General features: G+C 43.7%; 1 protein-coding gene across 1 annotated transcript; it reads left to right on the top strand.

Moving 5' to 3' along the window:
- Positions 1-4,152: 4,152 nt before the first annotated feature.
- On the top strand, positions 4,153-14,166 carry LOC311122202 (phosphatidylinositol 4-phosphate 5-kinase-like protein 1; the record flags this gene model as incomplete). The annotated part of the gene is made up of 9 exons (XM_084196590.1): positions 4,153-4,353; positions 6,824-6,874; positions 10,756-10,910; positions 11,275-11,399; positions 11,504-11,538; positions 11,645-11,700; positions 11,810-11,922; positions 12,166-12,328; positions 13,704-14,166. The coding sequence occupies 9 exons, from the start codon at positions 4,153-4,155 to the stop codon at positions 14,164-14,166; spliced, it is 1,362 nt and encodes a 453-aa protein (XP_084052716.1).
- Between the last annotated feature and the right edge of the window lie 8,415 nt (positions 14,167-22,581).

Raw genomic sequence — 22,581 nt, 5'->3', positions numbered from 1 at the left:
AAAAAAAACAGTTTTTGAAGGGATCCAGATCTGGACTCATCGCTGGCCACTCCAGAACATTTTTTAATGCTTTATTTGGTCATCGGTAAACATAGCGCTGATGTATTGCCAAAGAGCTCTAATTTTGTTTCATTGGTCTACAGAACATTTTCCCAGGATTTAGGCATGTTTAGATGGGGTTTTGCAAAGTTCAATGGGGCTTTCTTATCTCTTTCAGCAGTGGAGTCTTCCTATGTTTACCAATGACCAAATTAAGCGTTCAAAGAAAAGAACACCCTCCCTACAATCAAATATGGGGGATGTTCGCTAATGCTTTGAATGCTTTGCTTTGATGCCACTAGTACTGGGGGCATTAAACGTGTGTAAGACATAATGAAATCAGCACATTATCAAGGTGTTTTGGAGTGCATTGTTCAACCCATTGTCCAAAAACTGGGTCTCTGTTGAAGGTTGTGGGTCTTCCAGCAGGACAACAACCCAAACACAAATCATAAAGCCCCCAGGAATGGTTCAAGAATAAACACTGGACTGTCCTGGAGTGGGCAGCAACGAGTCCAGATCTGAATCCCATCGAAAACCTATAATTTTTTATATGCCATTTGTTTAAATGTTCTTAATAAACATCCCCCCCCCAAAAAAAAAAACATTGGTTCTGCATTGTTGACAATACAACAAATGTGTGGAGACCAAACTTTTTTTCCAATTTCAATGTATTTTAGAAGAAATGGGGAATTAATTAAAAGTGCAAGGGTGCCACCACTGTAGTTCAGTCTGGCCTTGGTGAGAACTTATTATTCTCCTTTTAAAGAGAGTAACCTCAGACATTCTCTCTCCTCTCCTCAGGTACCTTCATTGGAGTGGTCACCTGGAAGAACCGCAGGCCTAAGGTGGACTAAGAGGGATGGTGTCACAGAGACACTATTAGTTATACAACAGTAGCTTCACTAGAACCTCCCTGGTTCCAGCTTCTTTCCAACATTCCATCGGGAGAAACCAAAAATAAAGTCTTGACTGCTTCTCTTTGACAGCTGATGAAAACATCTAATGACTGAAAGACATAAGACAAGACGAAGAGCTGCTGCCACCACATTCTATCCCTTCTCCTTATTCAGACCCACAACCTTGCTGTTGGCAACACATGGCAGGGATTGACGTTAAAGTCTGAAAGTCACTTGCCCATCGGGCAAGTCAGAAGTATTTTTGGGATTGCCATAAGATTATGATAATTTCCCTGAAAATGTAAATTAGTTATTTACACACACAAGTGCCATATATTGCCTGCCTTTCACCTACACATAGGGAAGGAATCAGAAAGATCAGTACTGGAATTATTTGTATTTTGGTTGTTATCAATAAAAACATTCTCAGAGCAGGCTCAACTTGCCCGACTGCCATAAATGCCATAAATTGTCTGTCTTTTGCGTAAACAATGGGAACGAACCAGAAAGATCAGCTTTAGGCTACTGGAATTCTTTGCAGTTTGATTGTTTTCTATATGTATTTATTTTTTATCACTTGCCCAATGGGGCAAACTCAGAGCAGGCCGAATTTGTGAGACTGCTCAGTTCACTTGCCCCAGGCAATAGGGCAGCCCTTAATGTCAATCCCTGCATGGCTGCAGATGCTATATTTGTCCGTAAGGGGCATTGTCACTTTGCCAGGGATGAAATCAATGCGTTGGTATTCACTTTCACTGTATGTGGTCAGCCCTAGATAAAATCTGGCTTCATAATGTTTCACTGTGGCATCCCTTTTCACCACATTTTGGATGTCTTTTCAGGCACTGTTTTAAGACTTCAAGATTTATTTTGAGTTCTTATGTTGCTAAGAATGACCAATATCAATTGTTTAATTAGTAACTGTAGTCTACTCAGACTGAAAGGGCCCAATTGATATCCAAGCATGTTTATTATGTCCACACAATTACTTGGTATTGTAAATACTCAGTGTGGCAAATTAGGGAATCTGTCATGCTTTGAAATACCATTAAATGCTTGGCTAGTTCAAGTACAAGAAAACTCAGCATCTGATATGATAGCCCATTTTCTAAAGTCTGTTGAGCAAAACAAGATCTACAAATGTGGATGGTGTATAGGCTAAAGGTCCTTTGTGTTCACGAAATAAAAAAATTATATTGATAATTCTGGCACAATTTATTCAGGATTTCAATGTTTAGAATGTGGTGTGTAATCAAAGTGAATTGACTCAAATAATCATTTTAAATTGTGTAGTCTATACATTGAATATTCAGGTCATATCATTGATCATATCAAACGATTCCTCATCAAATTGGTCCTATATGGCGTTTTAATATAATCTGTGTGCCCGAGTTTTTCCAGCTAACAAACATGAGGTAATGCTTTGTGGAACGAGATTTCTGGTGCAGTTTTTTTGGGGTTCCGCGCAGTGTCAGTATCGCTACATCCCTGCTTGCGCGCATTCATTGAAAGAACGGATTGCTATGTCAATCGTGGATAGGAGGAATGCGCTGATCTCGGAAACCATAGAGCGGACACGGGAGGACCTAAATTAGCGGCATCGATGAACCAAACTGAGGCAAGAATCTTCCTATTCTGGAATATCTATTACTAATGTTAACGCAAATATTATTTAAATATTGCTTGTTTTGTTACGATATGTTTTGGACCATATGGACGTAGCCTGCTGTAGTTTTTTTATTCATGCTAAATTTACCCGTTGGTATCTATTCCATGCGCGCAATGGTAATGACAGGCACCGGATAGACGACAGAATGATGTATCCGAATTGTGTGTGAAAAGTTTAATTTAGGCAGCAAAGAATACCCCCATATTGAAACCATCCGTCCAACATTATCAGAATTGTTGGCTGTTCCACCGTTATGCGCATGCAATAACCTTTTTTAGCCTATTGTTTTAATGTATGGCCAGTCCTATAATAGCCCATATATTATTGTATACCTTACATGTATAGGTTATTTCTATATGGCAAAAGGTGTAGGCCTACTTTATTATGCTGGTATAGCCTACTGCTGTGGGTGTGGTGTCAAGTCGGTTCCACTGGTCAGTGGGTCAATATAGAGCAGTGCAGATACTCAAATTGTAGGGAGTCCTCATGAAAAGATTCTGACATGTTGATAAAAACAACCTATTTTCTTCCCTATGTTTTATCAATGGTTTAGCATTGATTCATCATGATTAACATCATAAAACTACTAATTAAATGGTTATTTTGCTAATAGATGCTTGAAGCTGGGTACTCTCCAAAACAAGGACCTTATTAGTTACAGCCACTGTGCTTGAACATATAAAGTGCCCCTAGGGCTTGCAGGGGCGCATTGAGAGCAACAGCTACATCTAGGCCCTAGGGACTTGAACAGACCTGTAGCTCTCCTGCTTGTTGTCAAGGAGACAGCTGGTTGATCCATGATCACTGGAGGTTCATATTTACATACCCCATGTGGGGGAAGGAGGGGATACACTAGCAGGGGTGGACTGGCAATCTGGTTCATTTGTAGCCCAGCGGGCATGCCTAACTCAGGTTTTTTGCACAAAATGATAATTATTTGGCTAATAATGGGGGCGTCAAGGAAAAAATTGCCTGGTGTAGGGGCCTCTAGGAAAAATATGGACCGGTGTGGGAGCCTCAAGGGAAAAAAGGGGCCGGTGTGTTAGAAATGCCAGGGCTGATTTTGGTCCCAGTCCGCCCCTGTACACTAGCCTATATTCACAATCCTTAGTTACCCCCCACTCGCTTGTTCCAAACGTACTGTAGGAAAGGCTGCTGTGGTCAAATGGATGTGGCCTGTTCGATTTCACTGTCAGTCAATATCAGGCCAATAAAAGCTCTCCATTCTCTGAGGCCTATAGAGCCATTGCACTTTTGTTGCCGTGGTCACTTTCTGCATGCCACAGGCAGCCCAGGTCTCTCTAGGACACGCCAGTTACTGTCAACCTCTGGTTTGCCCAGCAATGAGTTACCACGCATGTTAATCGATAGGAAGACCAACCTGCGTGGTCTTACCTGTGTAGTTGTCTTTTCTTTGTAAATGGCATTACATTTTAATGGAGAAAAACAGCCCTATTAGTGATGTGGTATTTTGTAGAGATGGTTGCAAATGCTGGTGCTTGAGCACTCATTCTGGTGTGTGTGTGTGTGTCATCCCCACCCCAGATGGAGATGTCTGGGGGTCCGGCGGGGGGGACGCGGAGGACTGGGACAGTGAAGAGGACGATGTGGGGGGGCCTGAGGCAGCAATGGAAGCTACTAGGTCTGTTTGAGATTGACCAGCAGCACGAGTTCTACAGCCTCACCTCTATGATGAAGGAAGGCCTCTCTGCAGCCGTGCAGACCACCATCGACAACCCGCCACCGGTGAGCTCCAACCACGGGTCACATTAAGGTGTAGTGCAAGTATTCTAAGTACATTTTACTAAGCATATTTGCACCACGTTAAAAGTCAGACCTGTTTTTTCAGTAAGGGATAAAACACTCAAAACAAAGGTAGAACACGAGACTGTCTTCATTTACACTTATTTTTAACCCTCTGTGTTTAATGCCTTTGTACAGGTACTGTACAAACGTCGCACCCAGTGCAAACACTTGGTAGATTAAGATGTTTTACAAGGCCCACAAGTGATAGACAGTTTGAACTGGGCATCTTGTTGTCAGTGTGTATAATCATGTACAGTGGTCTGAAACTAGTCAAAAACACATTTTAGATGGACCAAACAAACAAAAAATATACATACATACACCTATCATATGCCATTGCCAACATTTTCCTGTTTGGCTATAAACTGGATTCATTTGGACTCACTCCACCTCCATCACCCATCGAGTTCCCCCAGAGGACCATGAGAAGGTCAACAGGAGTGGGGATGGAACATGAACAAAAGGAGCTAATCACAGAGCCATGTTCCATCCACCTGTATTACTCATGGATAAAGGCCCCTGACAGAAGAACCCTGGGTCATGTTCATTAGGCAGCAAACAGAAGAAATGGACTGAAACAGGGAGTGACTACCTGGACTTTTCTAATAAGAAATGCTCAAACTGTTATGGTTCTCATAGTTTGTTTGCAGCTTGTTTTTATTTTTATTTATTTTTATTGTTAGCTTACTACTGACTACAATGTCATGTTCTCTGCAACAATCGTTTTGTTTAAGACCTATGCCCAATTTAGACTTTACATAATTGAGGCGTCTTTCGATTCCAAACTGAAAACCTGCTCCATACTATTTGCTCTGATGACTTGCCCTTGCGGATCTGAGAAGGCATTGAGGCGTTACCATATTGCTTACTCCTATCCGGTGCCCTCAGATCCACAAAAGTCATCAGCACCAAGGGCAGATGGAAAGTTGGTAAGTATCCGGTTTGGAACAGAGTATTTGGCTAAGCTAGGGGAGGTGGCTATTAGTAGCTTGTGCTTTGTTTAGCTGACAAACACCGTTGTTGTCCCTACAGAGGAGAAGGGTGACAAAACAGGATTATATTAACAATCTGGTCTCAGAGTATTTCGTATTATTCTGTACGTAAATCCGAGACACTCCATTTAGTATGATATGTTACGTTTCGTATGGTATGTATTAATTTGTGGATGTCCATCACCCATTTGGTATCATATGTTACAAATTACAATTTGTATTATATGTTACGAATTTGCAAAACATGTTATATGTTACGAATTTGCAAAACATATGATAATGTTATGAATTCTAGATAGGTGGCTAGTGTTAGCTAGGCTAGGGGTTAGGGTTAAGTTTAAGTTTAGGAGTTAGGTTAAAGGGTTAAGGTTAGGGGAAGGGTTAGCTAAAAAGGTTAAGATTAGGGGAAGGGTTAGCTAACATGCTAAGTAGTTGCAAAGTACCTAAAAAGTAGTATGTAGTTGAAAAGTTGCTAATTAGCTAAAATGCTAAAGTTATCTGTGATGAGATTCGACCTCTCAATCTCTGGCTTAAGCAGCCATCTTATGTAACCATACCAAATGTAACATATCATACGAAATTGACTGTCTCGGATTTACATACAGAATAATATGAAATGCTCTGAGACCAAGCTGATATTAGAGCCAAGTGGGACTTTGAGTTGGGTGTAATCATGAGATCTAATTTGCAGCAACCATTTTACATTGGCGTTTGGTTGCTGTGCTGGATCCTATGGTGCTGAATAAGAGTTTTTTTTTATTCTCTCTCTCTCTCTCTCTCTCTCTCTCACACACACACACTCACACACACACACACACACACACACACACACACACACACACACACACACACACACACACACACACACACACACACACACACACACACACACACACACACACACACACACACACACACACACACACACACACACACACACACACACACATTCAAATGGAGCCTGCTGACTCAGCAGTGTGATACATGAATGTCCAGTCTGTTGTCTCTTACTCACGTATTCTCTTACACACACACCGTGTTGATCCATGCTACATGTTAGCTTATTTTGTGTCGCCATGTTTAGATTTCATGAAAAGTTGAAATCTAAACATGTTCAACAGCAAAGGTATCTGTAATTTTCTGTTGTTGGTGGACTGTCGTTGCTGTCAATTGTATTTTTTTCATCTTTAAAAATGTCTCTGTGTAGAACATCCACAGAATGTGAGTAGTGAATAGAACATTTAAAATAGCGAAAACATAAAACAAATGCCTTCTTTTAACCTAAAGAACGCAAAATGTTAGATATATCTGACCCACAGTGATTGTAGACCACTTGGAAATGTTTCTTTCTTTCCTATCCACAAATTATTCTCAATATTTTACAGGCAGCCATTATTCAGTTTCTTCTTTTATCATAGGATGAATTGTCGGAAGATGATTACAGATTGGAAGTCACTCAAATACATAAGGTATGTTGATTTCCAAAAATGTGTAATTCAGTTGTTCTCTCTCTCTATCTCTCTCTCTCTCTATACAGTGAGGGAAAAAAGTTTTTGATCCCCTGCTGATTTTGTACGTTTGCCCACTGACAAAGACATGATCAGTCTATAATTTTAATGGTAGGTTTATTTGAACAGCGAGAGACAGAATAACAACAAAAAAAATCCAGAAAAACGCGTGTAAAAAATGTTATAAATTGATTTGCATTTTAATGAGGGAAATAAGTATTTGACCCCTCTGCAAAACATGACTTAGTACTTGGTGGCAAAACCCTTGTTGGTAATCACAGAGGTCAGACGTTTCTTGTAGTTGGCCACCAGGTTTGCACACATCTCAGGAGGGATTTTGTCCCACTCCTCTTTGCAGATCTTCTCCAAGTCATTAAGGTTTCAAGGCTGACGTTTGGCAACTCGAACCTTCAGCTTCCTCCACAGATTTTCTATGGGATTAAGGTCTGGAGATTGGCTAGGCCACTCCAGGACATTAATGTGCTTCTTCTTGAGCCACTCCTTTGTTGCCTTGGCTGTGTGTTTTGGGTCATTGTCATGCTGGAATACCCATCCACGACCCATTTTCAATGCCCTGGCTGAGGGAAGGAGGTTCTCACCCAAGATTTGATGGTACATGGCCCCGTCCATCGTCCCTTTGATGCGGTGAAGTTGTCCTGTCCCCTTAGCAGAAAAACACCCCCAAAGCATAATGTTTCCACCTCCATGTTTGACGGTGGGGATGGTGTTCTTGGGGTCATAGGCAGCATTCCTCCTCCTCCAAACACAGCGAGTTGAGTTGATGCCAAAGAGCTCGATTTTACACCTGATTTTACACCTCGATTTTACACCTGCATTACTAGCTGTTTGGGGTTTTAGGCTGGGTTTCTGTACAGCACTTCGAGATATTAGCTGATGTAAGAAGGGCTATATAAAATAAAATTGATTGATTGATTGATTGATTTTGGTCTCATCTGACCACAACACTTTCACCCAGTTCTCCTCTGAATCATTCAGATGTTCATTGGCAAACTTCAGACGGGCCTGTTTATGTACTTTCTTGAGCAGGGGGACCTTGTGGGCGCTGCAGGATTTCAGTCCTTCACGGCGTAGTGTGTTACCAATTGTTTTCTTGGTGACTATGGTCCCAGCTGCCTTGAGATCATTGACAAGATCCTCCCGTGTAGTTCTGGGCTGATTCCTCACCGTTCTCATGATCATTGCAACTCCACGAGGTGAGATTTTGCATGGAGCCCCAGGCCGAGGGAGATTGACAGTTATTTTGTGTTTCTTCCTTTTGCGAATAATCGCACCAACTGTTGTCACCTTCTCACCAAGCTGCTCGGCGATGGTCTTGTAGCCCATTCCAGCCTTGTGTAGGTCTACAATCTTGTCCCTGACATCCTTGGAGAGCTCTTTGGTCTTGGCCATGGTGGAGAGTTTGGAATCTGATTGATTGATTGCTTCTGTGGACAGGTGTCTTTTATACAGGTAACAAGCTGAGATTAGGAGCACTCCCTTTAAGAGTGTGCTCCTAATCTCAGCTCGTTACCTGTATAAACGACACCTGGGAGCCAGAAATCGTTCTAATTGCGAGGGGGTCAAATACTTATTTCCCTCATTAAAATGCTAATCAATTTATAAAATTTATAAAAATCTTGACATTTCTGGATTTTTGTTTTGTTATTCTGTCTCTCACTGTTCAAATAAACCTACCATTAAAATTATAGACTGATCATTTCTTTGTCAGCGGGCAAACTATTTTCCCTTACTGTACATATATATATATATATATTTTATATTCTTCAAATAGCCACCCATTGCCTTGATGACTGCTTTGCACACTCTTGGCATTCTCTCAACCAGCTTCACTTGGAATGCTTTTCCAACAGTCTTGAAGGAGTTCCCACATATGCTGAGCACTTGTTTGCTGCTTTTCCTTCACTCTGCGGTCCGACTCATCCCAAACCATCTCAATTGGGTTGAGGTCGGGGGATTGTGGAGGCCAGGTCATCTGATGCAGCACTCCATCACTCTCCTTCTTGGTAAAATAGCCCTTACACAGCCTGGAGGTGTGATGGTTCCTGTTGAAAAACAGGAACCATCACAATTATAGTCCCACTAAGCCCAAACCAGTTGGGATGGCGTATCGCTGTAGAATGCTGTGGTAGTGTCAAGGGGTGCTGAAGGTGGGTGTGGTGCATGAATCAAGCGCAGGACGCAGAAGCTCAGTCCAAAAGACTTTAGTGCAATATTCACATAGAAAATAAGCACAATAAGCCCGAAGGCGAAATAACGGCGCACACAGGCGTCAATCAAACGGCGCACTAACATGTGCGAAAAACCTCTCCAAAACACTGGAGGGAAGTACGTAGCTCCAACACGAAACAGAAGAGCAATCACACACAAATACAAACACACACAACGAGAACTAAATAGGACACTAACGAGGACTAACAAGACACAGGTGTACAACATCAAGACAAAACCAAACGAACATGAAACATAGATCGGTGGCAGCTAGTACTCCTGGGACGACGACCGCCGAAGCCTGCCCGAACCAGGAGGAGGAGCAGCCTCGGCCGAAACCGTGACAGGTAGTCATGCTGGTTAAGTGTGCCTTGAATTCTAAATAAATCACAGACAGTGTCACCAGCAAAGCACCCCCACACCATAACACCTCTTCCTCCTTGCTTTACGGTGGGAAATAGACATGTGGAGATCATCCGTTCACCCATACCGCGTCTCACAATGACACAGCGGTTGGAACCAAAAATCTTCAATTTCGACTCCAGACCAAAGGACACATTTCCACCGGTCTAATGTCCATTGCTCGTGTTTCTTGAACCAAGCAGGTCTCTTCTTATTATTGGTGTCCTTTAGTAGTGGTTTCTTTGCAGCAATTCAAACAAGAAGGCCTGATTCACATAGTCCCCTCTGAACAGTTGATGTTGAGATGTGTCTGTGATTTGGTGTCTGTGACTTGTCTATTAAGCATTTATTTGTTCTGCAATTTCTGAGGCTGGTAACTCAAATGAATGTATCCTCTGCAGCAGAGGTAACTCTGGGTCTTCCATTCCTGTGGCGGTCCTCATGAGAGCCAGTTTCATCATAGCGCTTGATGGTTTTTGCGACTGCACTTGAAGAAACTTTCAAAGTTCTTGAGATTTTCCGGATTGACTGACCTTCATGTCTTAAAGTAATGATGGACTGTCGTTTCTCTTTGCTTATTTGAGCTGTTCTTGCCATAATATGGACTTGGTCTTTTACCAAATAGGGCTATCTTCTGTATACCACCCCTACCTTGTCACAACACAACTGATTGGCTCAAACGCATTATGAAGGAAAGAAATTCAACAAATTAACTTCTAACAAGGCACACCTGTTAATTGAAATGCATTCCAGGTGACTACCTCATGAAGCTGGTTGAGAGAATGCCAAGAGTGTGCAAAGCTGTCATCAAGGCAAAGGGTGGCTACTTTGAAGAATCTCAAATATAAAATATATTTGATTTGTTTAACACTTTTTTGATTACTACATGATTCCATATGTGTCATTTCATAGTTTTGATGTCTTCACTATTATTCTACAATGTAGAAAATAGTAAAATAAAGAAAAACCCTTGAATGAGTAGGTGTGTCCAAACTTTTGACTGGTACTGTATATGATAGAGAGAAGTCTGTGCAAACAGCAGGTAAGATATCTTGTGGAGTTCCTCAAGGATCTATTATTGGACTTTGGTTGTTTCTGACCTACATCCATGACCCTTGCTGCTGTATATACCACCTTATTTCCATTACTCTTTGCTGATGAAACAGATGTTCTTAACTCATAAGAACTCTCTCGCTCTCCTCTCTCTGTAGGACTTTAAAATGGAGACGTTTGCAGGGCCAGTGTTTGCCAGCTTGCGTCGCTCCCTGGGGATGACAGAAAAGGAGTATCAGCACTCTCTCTCCTCCGACGGCTCCTACCTGCAGTTCATCAGCAACTCCAAAAGCAAGGCTGACTTCTTTCTCACGTGCGTAAGCATGTTCTACTCCTCTCCTCATCTCCCCCTTTTCTGCTAGTATATATCTCTCTCACCACACAGAGACATACAGTATAGTGCAAATATAGAAAAGTTCCATTGTTACTCCTGTCTTGCCAAAGTTTATACTCAAACACAATACACACAGAACACACTCTCACACACTAGACACTAAGGTCACACACACACACACACACACACACACACACACACACACGCACACACACACACACACACACACACACACACACACACACACACACACACACACACACACACACACACACACACACGCACACAAATATATTATAACTCACTACCTGTGCTGATCTCTGCATCTGTCTTTCTCTTCCAGGAACGATAAGCGTTTTTTCCTGAAGACCCAGAACAAGAGAGAGGTGAAATTCCTCTTGTCCAACCTGAGAATCTACATGGAGCACCTAGAGAAATATCCCCATTCACTGCTGGTCAAGTTCTTAGGTAAGACTAACAGGATGGACTCACATCTCATGGAAAATCTTTGTATCTGTTTGTAGTCCTCTAGCTTTGCATTTGACTGACTGAAGTTTCCATTTGTTTTCAAGGTGTCCACAGGATAAACATTTCCCATAGGAGGAAGGTACTGACTGATTATAGATTGTTATTCACAGGCACATTGTGTATAATGATAATTATTTATTATCTACAACTTAATTTGTTCATGCCTTGTCTTACCCTTTTCACAGAAGTACTTTATTGTAATGCAGAGTGTTTTTTACCCCGACGATCGAATCAATGCCAGGTAAGCCTGTTTCAGAGTTAAACCAAAAAGTCTGGAGTAGGGACTGTATTACAGGCTCTGGAAGCAACACTGTTATTCTGACTTTGTTGTCTGTTGTCTTTTGTTGCAGGTATGACATCAAGGGTTGTGAGGTGAGCCGGTGGACAGACCCCGCCCCAGAGGGTAGCCAGGTTATCGTTGTCCTCAAGGACTTGAACTTCAAGGGCCAGTACATCACTCTGGGTAAGTGGAACGAATCCTGTCATCGTATGTTACAGCAAGCGATTTGTCATTTACGTGTACCAGATGACTGATTACAATGGCAAGAAAGATCTTACAGGTATATTGTATTGTAGTAATTGAGATAGGCCAGTCTGGTAATGCTTATAGTAGAGTAACATCCATTGTAATAACCCATGTTATTACACTGTAACAGGGTAGTAAGTGGTACATGCAGTTATTCCATATATATGCTTGTGCTGATAGACCAGCAGCGGCCGTGGCTGCTCCGGCAGGTGGAGATTGACACGTCGTTCCTGCAGAGACTCAACGTACTGGACTACAGCCTCCTGGTGGCCCATCAGCCCCTGCACCAGGATGAACGCCACCAGGGCCTCTCCTTCGCCACCCTTATCATGCGCACAAAAAAGTGGGTGGAAATTGTATTTTTCTTTCATTCTTTCTTGACGTTTAAAGATGCAGTCTGGGATCTTAAGCACGTACAAATTCGTAACATATAATACAAAATGGATGACGTAGTACACATTTGTGCACAATATTTGGGGACCCGTTTTGACTCGTGGGCACTACTTTCAAAACTACTGGCTGTAGGGCGGCAGGTAGCTTAGTGGGTAAGAGCGTTGTGCCAGTAACCGAAAGGTCGCTGGTTCTAATCCCCGAGCCGACTAGGTGAAAAATCTGTCGATGTGCCCTTAAGCAAGGCACTTAACCCTAATTGCTCTTGTAAGTCGCTCTGGATAAGAGCGTCTGCTAAATGACTAAAAATGTAAAATGTAATTATACAAAACCTTTAAAGAATCACTTTAAGTGAATATTTCAGGCCTAAAAAGTTGTGTAAAGTCAAGATCTATCTTGTTCCCAGGTCCTGGTCTTTCTTCAGGACAAAACCAATGACTTCCAGGCATGTAGTTACCATAAATACGGTATACTTCTTGGCTATATGATAACATGCATAACCACCACAAGAGCAACTGTCCAGTATTTGTCTATTCTAAATCAGTCACCTCTGGTCATTGTGAGGTTGACCATGCTGCCTCACTCTGGTCACTGTGAGGTTGACCATGCTGCCTCACTCTGGTCCATAGCTTGGCTCTTACCCTCCCCTCTTTAACCTCTCTGTCACGACTGTCTGTGAGATGCGGTAAACGAAGTCAGGCGCAGGACACAGAACTCTCGGATACGTACTTTTAATACGAAAAGGATCCAAAAGGACACAGAAAATAACTCCACGCAGGGAGGAAATAACCCGCTCACAAAATAGACAACCGTGAAGGGGAAAACAATCACACACAAAGTACAGATGAGAGACAGGGGTAATTATAAGGGAAACAATTAACATAATGCCGAACAGGTGTAACCAATACAGACAAAACTAAACAAACACTGATAACATCGAACGGCAGTAGCTAGTACTCCGGGGACGACGAACGCCGAAGCCTGCCAGAGCAAGGAGGAGGAGCAGCCTCGGCAGAATCCGTGACACTCTCAGGTGGCCATGATGACTCTAATAACTCTGTTTACCCTCCATAGAGATGGATAGAGGGTGTACTTGCCACAAAGCCTGTTTTAACATGGGCAGTGTCATTGAGTAGAAGAAGAAACTGACTATTTTAAATGGAGATAGCATGGGCAGTGCCATTGAGGGCTATCACAGAAGTGTTCATGGCAAAGAGAAGGTGTGCCCTCTTTCTAGCTCTATGTTACGCTCTCCTCTTTAACCTTTTCAGGTGGCCATGTTGGTTTCTAATAATTCTGGTTACCCCATCTCTGCTTTAACTTCTCAGGTCAGTGATCACTGGCTCAAGCCCCACCCATGCGGGCATGCCCACTGTTCCAGGGGTGGTCCCAGAGGAAGACTCCACCCTGTTGGTGTCAGAGATGGACGGCGGAACAGGAAGTTGCAGCTTTGCCGAGTCACGGGGAGGAAGTGACCCGGGCAGTGCCCTTTCTGGGAGAACCTGTAATGAGCAGCCAGCCGGGTCGGTCACAGATTCGATGGAGCTGAGGGACTTCCAGGCCCAGAACCGCCGGCTGCTGCCCAACTTCAAGAACCCGCTACACGTCATTGATGGACCGGAGCATCGCTACTTTGTGGGCATCATCGACATCTTCACTGTCTACAGCTTCAAGAAGAGGCTGGAGCATTGGTGGAAGAGACTGCGGCACCCAGGGCAGGCCTTCTCTACCGTCAGCCCCCCCTCTTACTGCCTTAGGCTCTGCCAGTGGGTACAGGACCACACCAAGTAGACTCAGAAAAAGGGGCTGTCTGCCCAGGCAGGCTGTCTGCCCAGGAACACGTTTGCACGCACACACGCAACTTGGACACTGACCAGAGACATGAAGCTATGCTTTTAAAGCGCTGTAATTTCAGATTGATCAAGGAGCAGTTATTTTCATGTTTCCACATCTCCAGACCAAAGCTAAAACAAACATAAACCATTATATAAAAATATTATATTCACCATCGCGAATACATGGGTTTCCTTCTTTTCATATTCTTTGTTAAGTAAACAAAGAAAAAGGTGCGAAATTTAAAATCAAGTGCTATGAATTGATTAGCTGATTTTCCAAAGTATAATAGTTTTTTAATTGTTGAAGTTCAATTAGCGATTGAATGCTGAAAACCAAAATGATTTTACAAATTTGCCACCTTATATGGATGTATTTTTTAAAGAATTTAACTTTGAAGTGTTTATACCTGTACAATTTTGTTGTATTTTTGAAAGCTGTGTTTTCACTGTTCAACTGACCAAGTTAATATACTCTCCCGATACCACTGTGCATGACTGTGCAGTATATATATATATATATATATTATTCTTTGTACGGTCATGGCAAGGTCAGTATAAAGGGTTAACGTTTAAAAGTGATGACAAATGGTAGTCATAAAGGTTGTGTCCCCCTGCTCAGACATTGCTGACGCATGTCAGATCTTACAATGCCTATATACAGTGAGGGAAAAAAAGTATTTGATCCCCTGCTGATTTTGTACGTTTGCCCACTGACAAAGAAATGATAATTCTATAATTTTAATGGTAGGTTTATTTGAACAGTGAGAGACAGAATAACAACAAAAAAATCCAGAAAAACGCATGTCAGAAATGTTATAAATTGATTTGCATTTTAATGAGAGAAATAAGTATTTGACCCCTCTGCAAAACATTACTTAGTACTTGGTGGCAAAACCCTTGTTGGCAATCACAGAGGTCAGACGTTTCTTGTAGTCGGCCACCAGGTTTGCACACATCTCAGGAGGGATTTTGTCCCACTCCTCTTTGCAGATCTTCTCCAAGTCATGAAGGTTTCGAGATTGACGTTTGGCAACTCGAACCTTCAGCTCCCTCCACAGATTTTCTATGGGATTAAGGTCTGGAGACTGGCTAGGCCACTCCAGGACCTTAATGTGCTTGTTCTTGAGCCACTCCTTTGTTGCCTTGGCCTTGTGTTTTGGGTCATTGTCATTCTGGAATACCCATCCACGAACCATTTTCAATGCCCTGACTGAGGGAAGGAGGTTCTCACCCAAGATTTGACGGTACATGGCCCCATCCATCGTCCCTTTGATGTGGTGAAGTTGTCCTGTCCCCTTAGCAGAAAAACACCCCCAAAGCATAATGTTTCCACCTCCATGTTTGACGGTGGGGATGGTGTTCTTGGGGTCATAGGCAGCATTCCTCCTCCTCCAAACACGGCGAGTTGAGTTGATGCCAAAGAGCTCGATTTTGGTCTCATCTGACCACAACACTTTCACCCAGTTCTCCTCTGAATCATTCAGATGTTCATTGGCAAACTTCAGACGGGCCTGTATATGTGCTTTCTTGAGCAGGGGGACCTTGCGGGCGCTGCAGGATTTCAGTCCTTCACGGCGTAGTGTGTTACCAATTGTTTTCTTGGTGACTATGGTCCCAGCTGCTTTGAGATCATTGACAAGATCCTCCCGTGTAGTTCTGGGCTGATTCCTCACTGTTCTCATGATCATTGCAACTCCACGAGGTGAGATCTTGCATGGAGCCCCAGGCCGAGGGAGATTGACAGTTCTTTTGTGTTTCTTCCATTTGCGAATAATCGCACCAACTGTTATCACCTTCTCACCAAGCTGCTTGGCGATGGTCTTGTAGCCCATTCCAGCCTTGTGTAAGTCTACAATCTTGTCCCTGACATCCTTGGAGAGCTCTTTGGTCTTGGCCATGGTGGAGAGTTTGGAATCTGATTGATTGATTGCTTCTGTGGACAGGTGTCTTTTATACAGGTAACAAACTGAGATTAGGAGCACTCCCTTTAAGAGTGTGCTCCTAATCTCAGCTCGTTACCTGTATAAAAGACACCTGTGAGCCAGAAATCTTTCTGATTGAGAGGGGGTCAAAGACTTATTTCCCTCATTAAAATGCAAATCAATTGATAACATTTCTGACATGCGTTTTTCTGGATTTTTTTGTTGTTATTCTGTCTCTCACTGTTCAAATAAACCTACCATTAAAATTATAGACTGATCATTTCTTTGTCAGTGGGCAAACGTACAAAATCAGCAGGGGATCAAATACTTTTTTCCCTCACTGTAAGTATTTTACGTATCAGCTAACCACATCATTTGTTATAGCAATCTGAACAGGGGAACACAACCTTTATAAGACTGCCTGGTTCTTCTGATGACCAACACATTCTTTAAAGGGAAAGTTCACTTCTGTAAATGGTATGTTATTTTTGACTTACCTAGGGAAGAACCTGGACACCCTAGGTAACACCATAGGGAAGTTGAAAATACACCAAAAATGGTGAGCTATCCCTTTAATGCCATGTTGCCTCAGAAGAGATATTACTCACACTGTCCAGTTTTTATGGTGAAATGTAGGCTAAAGACTTGGGCCCTCTAGTTCTTACTACTCTTTTTGCTGTTAGAACATATAACCCAAATGTGCTTTACACCTCTTGAGGTGCTCCATTCTGTACCTCACCTGCGAAGTCAGGGAAATATGAGGATTTTCTTTAGGGGGTTTTCACAACACTGTCTGGTTCTGAATTTTGTTTGAATGTAAGGCACTGTATTTACAGGGTTTAATTTGTCTGGAAACATAAATGTAATCTGTCCATGAATAGAATTGACTTTACATCCTATTTGAATGTAAGATGTAGCATAAAAAACATCCACACAAAGTTGGGGAAATAAAATACCCTGATTTGAGGACTAAGTTATGTGGTCATTTTCACAACATATTCACTAATGTAAGCTACTTTGTAACGGTGTGGATGGCTAACTCCAAACCACCCTTTACACTCTCTCCTGGCTCGACTTGTTGACCCCTGGTAAAGTCATGGTTGTGCCTTCTGTCTACAGTAGGTGTGTGCTGAAACCTTTGCTCAATGCATAAAGAACTTTAAGAGGTAAGGTGTGTGTGAACTTATTTGCTTACTGGCTTGTATCTAACTCTCTAAAGTTAGTTCAGTGGTTCCCAACCTTTTTCGGTTACTGTACCACCAACTGAATTTTGCTCCGCCCGGAGTACCACTGAAGTACCCCCTCATGTGCATTCTACCAGTAGGCCTATGGCCTGATGAGTCTACTCAAGTACCCCCTGTGGATAGGCCAATTACCCCCAGGGGTCCTAGTACCCCTGGTTGGGAACCACTGCTCTCTCTAGTCATGCAGTCGTTGCAACACCAGATAACTTTTAGAAGGAACACAACTCTGGGTCAAGCGACTGTCAAGCCAACACCGTAACCGTTACGCCAAGAGGTCCGAACCTCTTAACGAGGTCGCTACAATAGGGTTTATGGCATTTTAAAATCATTATTAACCATTTCATTATAGGCCGATTGATCTCATACCGGTGAGGTGTAGACCTACTCAAAAATTGTTTGAAGGTGCAATCTGTAACTGCATATTGTAGTGACGCTACTGTAGGCTATTATGGTCGGGTCTATGGATGATGGACAGGTGGATGGAATCGTGTCTTCTTGCAGAGGCATGGGAGGTGGAAATTGGTGGTGGTCTCCTTTAAGGCTAAGCAGGTAGAGGATTTCGGACAACATAGCCAATGGATTTAGTGGCTGGTCCTGGGTTTCAACCTAGACTCAGAAGTAGACGTAACATAGTAAATGTAAATCCGGGACGCTACAATTAGCATGATATGTCACGTTTCGTATAGGAATGTATTAATTTGTGGATGTCCATCATCCATTTCGTACAATATGTTAGGAATTGCAATTTGTACAATATCTGCAAAATGTGTGATATGTTACAAACAGTGCTTGACTTGGGATGAAAGAAGTGCAGGGGCTGTAGTTTTCCAAGTCTGTCTATAAGAGTATTTTCACCAAAATTCACAAATGACATTATGCTATAGAGACCTGATTATTCACTGTTAAGGGTTCATACACATTTTCCATGACTTCTCCATGACTTCTAACCACATTTTCGTGGCTAGTATTATAGCCTACATGAAAAAGTAAGCATCATTGACACTGGAAAACCTACCACCTAATGCCGTTGTGACCTTGATCAAGGCACTTAACCCCCCACAAAGTAGAACTGCACTGTTAGTCACATGTTGTCAACATGTGGTCAACCCTCCATCTGGAGGGCTCCTGGATGTGCAGGCATGGCTTTTGATCCAGCCCTGAAACACCCAAGTCTGCTTATCAAGGTCCTGTTGAGCACGGATGTTTAAGCTATAACTTGGATAACGTGTGAAATGCTTGATAATGTATGTGAATCAACAGAGAGGTATATTTTCTGGGTGATTTAAATATTGACTGGCTTTCATCAAGCTGCCCACTCAAGAAAAAGCTTCAAACTGTAACTAGTGCCTGCAACCTGGTTCAGGTTATCAGTCAACCTACCAGGGTAGTTACAAACAGCACAGTAATTAAACATCAACATGTATTGATCACATCTTTACTAATGCTGCAGAAATTTGCTTTAAAGCAGTATCCAAATCCCACGGGGGGCCAGTATGAAAAATAAAAAAATAATGTATGCACTCACTAACTAAGTCGCTCTGGATAAGAGCGTCTGCTAAATGACTAAAATGTAAATGTAAAATGACAACACAGTAGCCATATCTAGGGAAACCAAAGTTCCAAAGGCTGGGCCTAATATAGTGTATAAGAGGTCGTCATACAATACTTTTTGTAGTGATTCCTATGTTGTTGATGTTAATAATATTTGTTGGTCTGTGGTGTGTAATGAGGAACAACCAGACACTGCACTTGACACATTTATGAAATTGTTTATTCCAGTTACTAATAAGCATGCACCCATTAAGAAAATGACTGTAAAAACTGTTAAATCCCTGTGGATTGATGAGGAATTAAAAAATGGTATGGTTGAGGGGGATGAGGCAAAAGGAATGTGTCACGTTCGTTGAATGACGGGTCAGACCAAGGCGCAGCGTGTACATGTTTATTAACTTATAAACACAACGACAAAACAACAACCGAAACGAAACGTGAAGTCCAAGGTAGAACACACAACATACCTTACCAAGAACAAGATCCCACAACTACACAGTGCCAATAGGCTGCCTAAGTATGATCCCCAATCAGAGACAATGAGCGACAGCTGCCTCTGATTGGGAACCACACCGGCCAACATAGATCTATACATACTAGAATACAACATTGAAGATATACAACAAGGAATATACACACCCTGACTCAACATATACGAGTCCCCTGAGTCAGGGCGTGACAGTATCCCCCCCCCCCAAAGGGGACTCCGACTGCACAACCTTCACATACCAGGGTAGGGGCCGGGTGGGCATTCCGCCTCGGAGGCGGATCCGGCTCCGGGCGTGACGACCACACCCTCTCCGCCTCCCTGTTGCGCCCCTGGTCTGGTCTGGACCTCGGCGCGCTGCTTCCCCTCTCCTTCCTCCCACGATACGCCAGGCCCTGTCTGGACCCTGGTGTGGGAGACCCCGAACCTGGAGAGAGGCTGACGTCATGGTCTGGACTGGAGCCGCTGACCGGAGCTGGACTGGGCACCGGTGGAGCGGACTGCTCTGGCTCCGGAGTGGAGCCGCTGACCGGAGCTGGATCAGGCACCGGTGGAGCGGACTGCTCTGGCTCCGGAGTGGAGCAGCTGACCGGTGCCGGACTAGGCACCGGTGGAACGGGCACGGGCCGTGCCGGACTGGACAAACGCACCACTGGTGTGGTGCGAGGAGCAGGCATGGGCCGGACCGGACTAGAAACACGCACCACTGGCTTGGTGCGAGGGGCAGGAACGGGCCGGGCCAGACTGGCGACGCGCACCACTGGCTTGGTGCGAGGAGCAGGAACAGGCCGGGCCGGACTGGCGACGCGCACCACTGGCTTGGTGCGAGGAGCAGGAACAGGCCGGGCCGGACTGGCGACGCGCACCACTGGCTTGGTGCGAGGAGCAGGAACAGGCTGGGCAGGACTGGTGACGTGCACCACTGGCTTGGTGCGAGGAGCAGGAACGGGCCGGACTGGCGACGCGCACCACTGGCTTGGTGCGAGAAGCAGGAACAGGCCGGGCCGGACTGGGGACGCGCACCACTGGCTTGGTGCGAGGAGCAGGAACAGGCCGGGCCGGACTGTGGAGGCGGACTGGAGGTCTGGAGTGGAGAGCTGGCACAACCCGTCCTGGCTGAATGCCTACTTCCGCACAGTATGTGTGAGGCATCAGCACAAGACGCACTGGGCTGTGCACGCGCACTGGCGATACAGTTCGTAGAACTGGCGCAGGATATGCGGGACCGAGGAGGCGTACTGGAGACCAGGAGCGTTGAGCCGGCACACCCTGTCCTGGCTGGATGCCCATCTTTGCACCGCACGTGCGTGGTGCAAGCACAGGACGTACAGGACTGTGCCGGCGCACTGGCGACACAGTACGTAGCTCCGCATAACACGGAGCCTGCCCAGTCATACGCTTCCTCGCGTGAGTACGGGGAGTTGGCTCTGCTCTGACACTAGGCTCCGCCAACCACCCCGTGTGCCCCCCCCCAACATTTTTATTGGGGCTGCTTCTCGGGCTTCCTCCTCGACCGGCCTCCTCCGTGTTGCTGTTGCACCTCTCCTGCCTGGGCATCTACCTTAGCCCATGGTGCTCTCCCCGCAAATATCTCTTCCCATGACCACAAATTGCTCACCTGTGACATGGCTATTCGCTCCGCCTGGGCACGCTGCTTGGTCCTCGTTTGGTGGGATCTTCTGTCACGTTTCGTTTATTGTTTTGTCGTGTGTTTATTAAGTTGAATAAACATGTACGTATATCACGCTGCGCCTTGGTCTGACCCGTCATTAAACGAACGTGACAGAATGGCAAATAAGTCTGGCTGCACAACGGATTGGTAAACATACTGTAAATTGAGAAATCATGTGACTAAACTGAATAAAAAGAAAAAACTACACTATGAAACAAAGATAAATTACATAAAGAATGATAGTCAAAAGCTTTGGAGCACCTTAAATGAATGGGCAAAAAGGCAAACCCATTGAATTAGATGGCTCATTCATCACAAAACCCACTGATATTGCCAATTACTTTAATGATTTTTCATTGGCAAACTTAGGCATGAGATGCCAGCAACAAACACTGACACTACACATCCAAGTATAACTGATCAAATTATGAAAGACAAGCATTGTAATTTTGAATTCCGTAAAGTGAGTGTGGAAGAAGTGAAACAATTATTGTTGTCTATTAACAATGACAAGCCACCAGGGTCTGACAACTTGGATGGAAAATTACTGAGGATAATAGCGGACGATATTGCCACTCCTATTTGCCATATCTTCAATCTAAGCCTACTAGAAAGTGTGTGCCCTCAGGCCAGGAGGGAAGCAAAAGTAGTTCTGCTACCTAAGAATAGTAAAGCCCCCTTTACTGGCTCAAATAGCCGACCAATCAGCCTGTTACCAACCCTTAGTAAACTTTTTGGAAAAAATTGTGTTTGACCAGATACATTTTACATTTTACATTTTAGTCATTTAGCAGACGCTCTTATCCAGAGCAACTTACAGTTAGTGAGTGCATACATTTTTCATACTGGCCCCCCGTGGGAAACAAACCCACAACCCTGGCGTTGCAAGCGCCATGCTCTACCAACTGAGCTACACGGGGCCCATACATTGCTATTTTACTGTAAACAAAATGACAACAGACTTTCAGCACACTTATAGGGAAGGTCATTCAACAAGCATGGCACTTACACAAATGACTGATGATTGGCTGAGAGAAATTGATGATAAAAAGATTGTGGGAGCTGTTTTGTTAGACTTCAGTGCGGCTTTTGACATTATCGATCATAGTCTACTGATGGAAAAACGTATGTGTTATGGCTTTACACCCCCTGCTATATTGTGGATAAAGAGTTACCTGTCTAACAGAACACAGACGGTGTTCTTTAATGGAAGCCTCTCCAACATAATCCAGGTAGAATCAGGCAGCTGTCTAGGCCCCTTACTTTTTTCAATCTTAACTAATGACATGCCACTGGCCTTAAGTAAAGCCAGTGTGTCTATGTATGCGGATGACTCAACACTATACACGTCAGCTACTACAGCGAGTGAAATCACTGCAACACTTAACAAAGAGCTGCAGTTAGTTTCAGAATGGGTGGCAAGGAATAAAACTAAAAGCATTGTATTTGGGACTAATCATTCACTAAACCCTAAACCTCAACTAAATCTTGTAAT

Source organism: Coregonus lavaretus (assembly GCF_964263955.1).
Source record: "Coregonus lavaretus genome assembly, contig: HAP1_SCAFFOLD_8004, whole genome shotgun sequence".
NCBI classification, from domain to species: domain Eukaryota; kingdom Metazoa; phylum Chordata; class Actinopteri; order Salmoniformes; family Salmonidae; genus Coregonus; species Coregonus lavaretus.
Note: the sequence above shows the minus strand (reverse complement) of the source record. Positions and strands in the feature narration are given on the sequence as shown.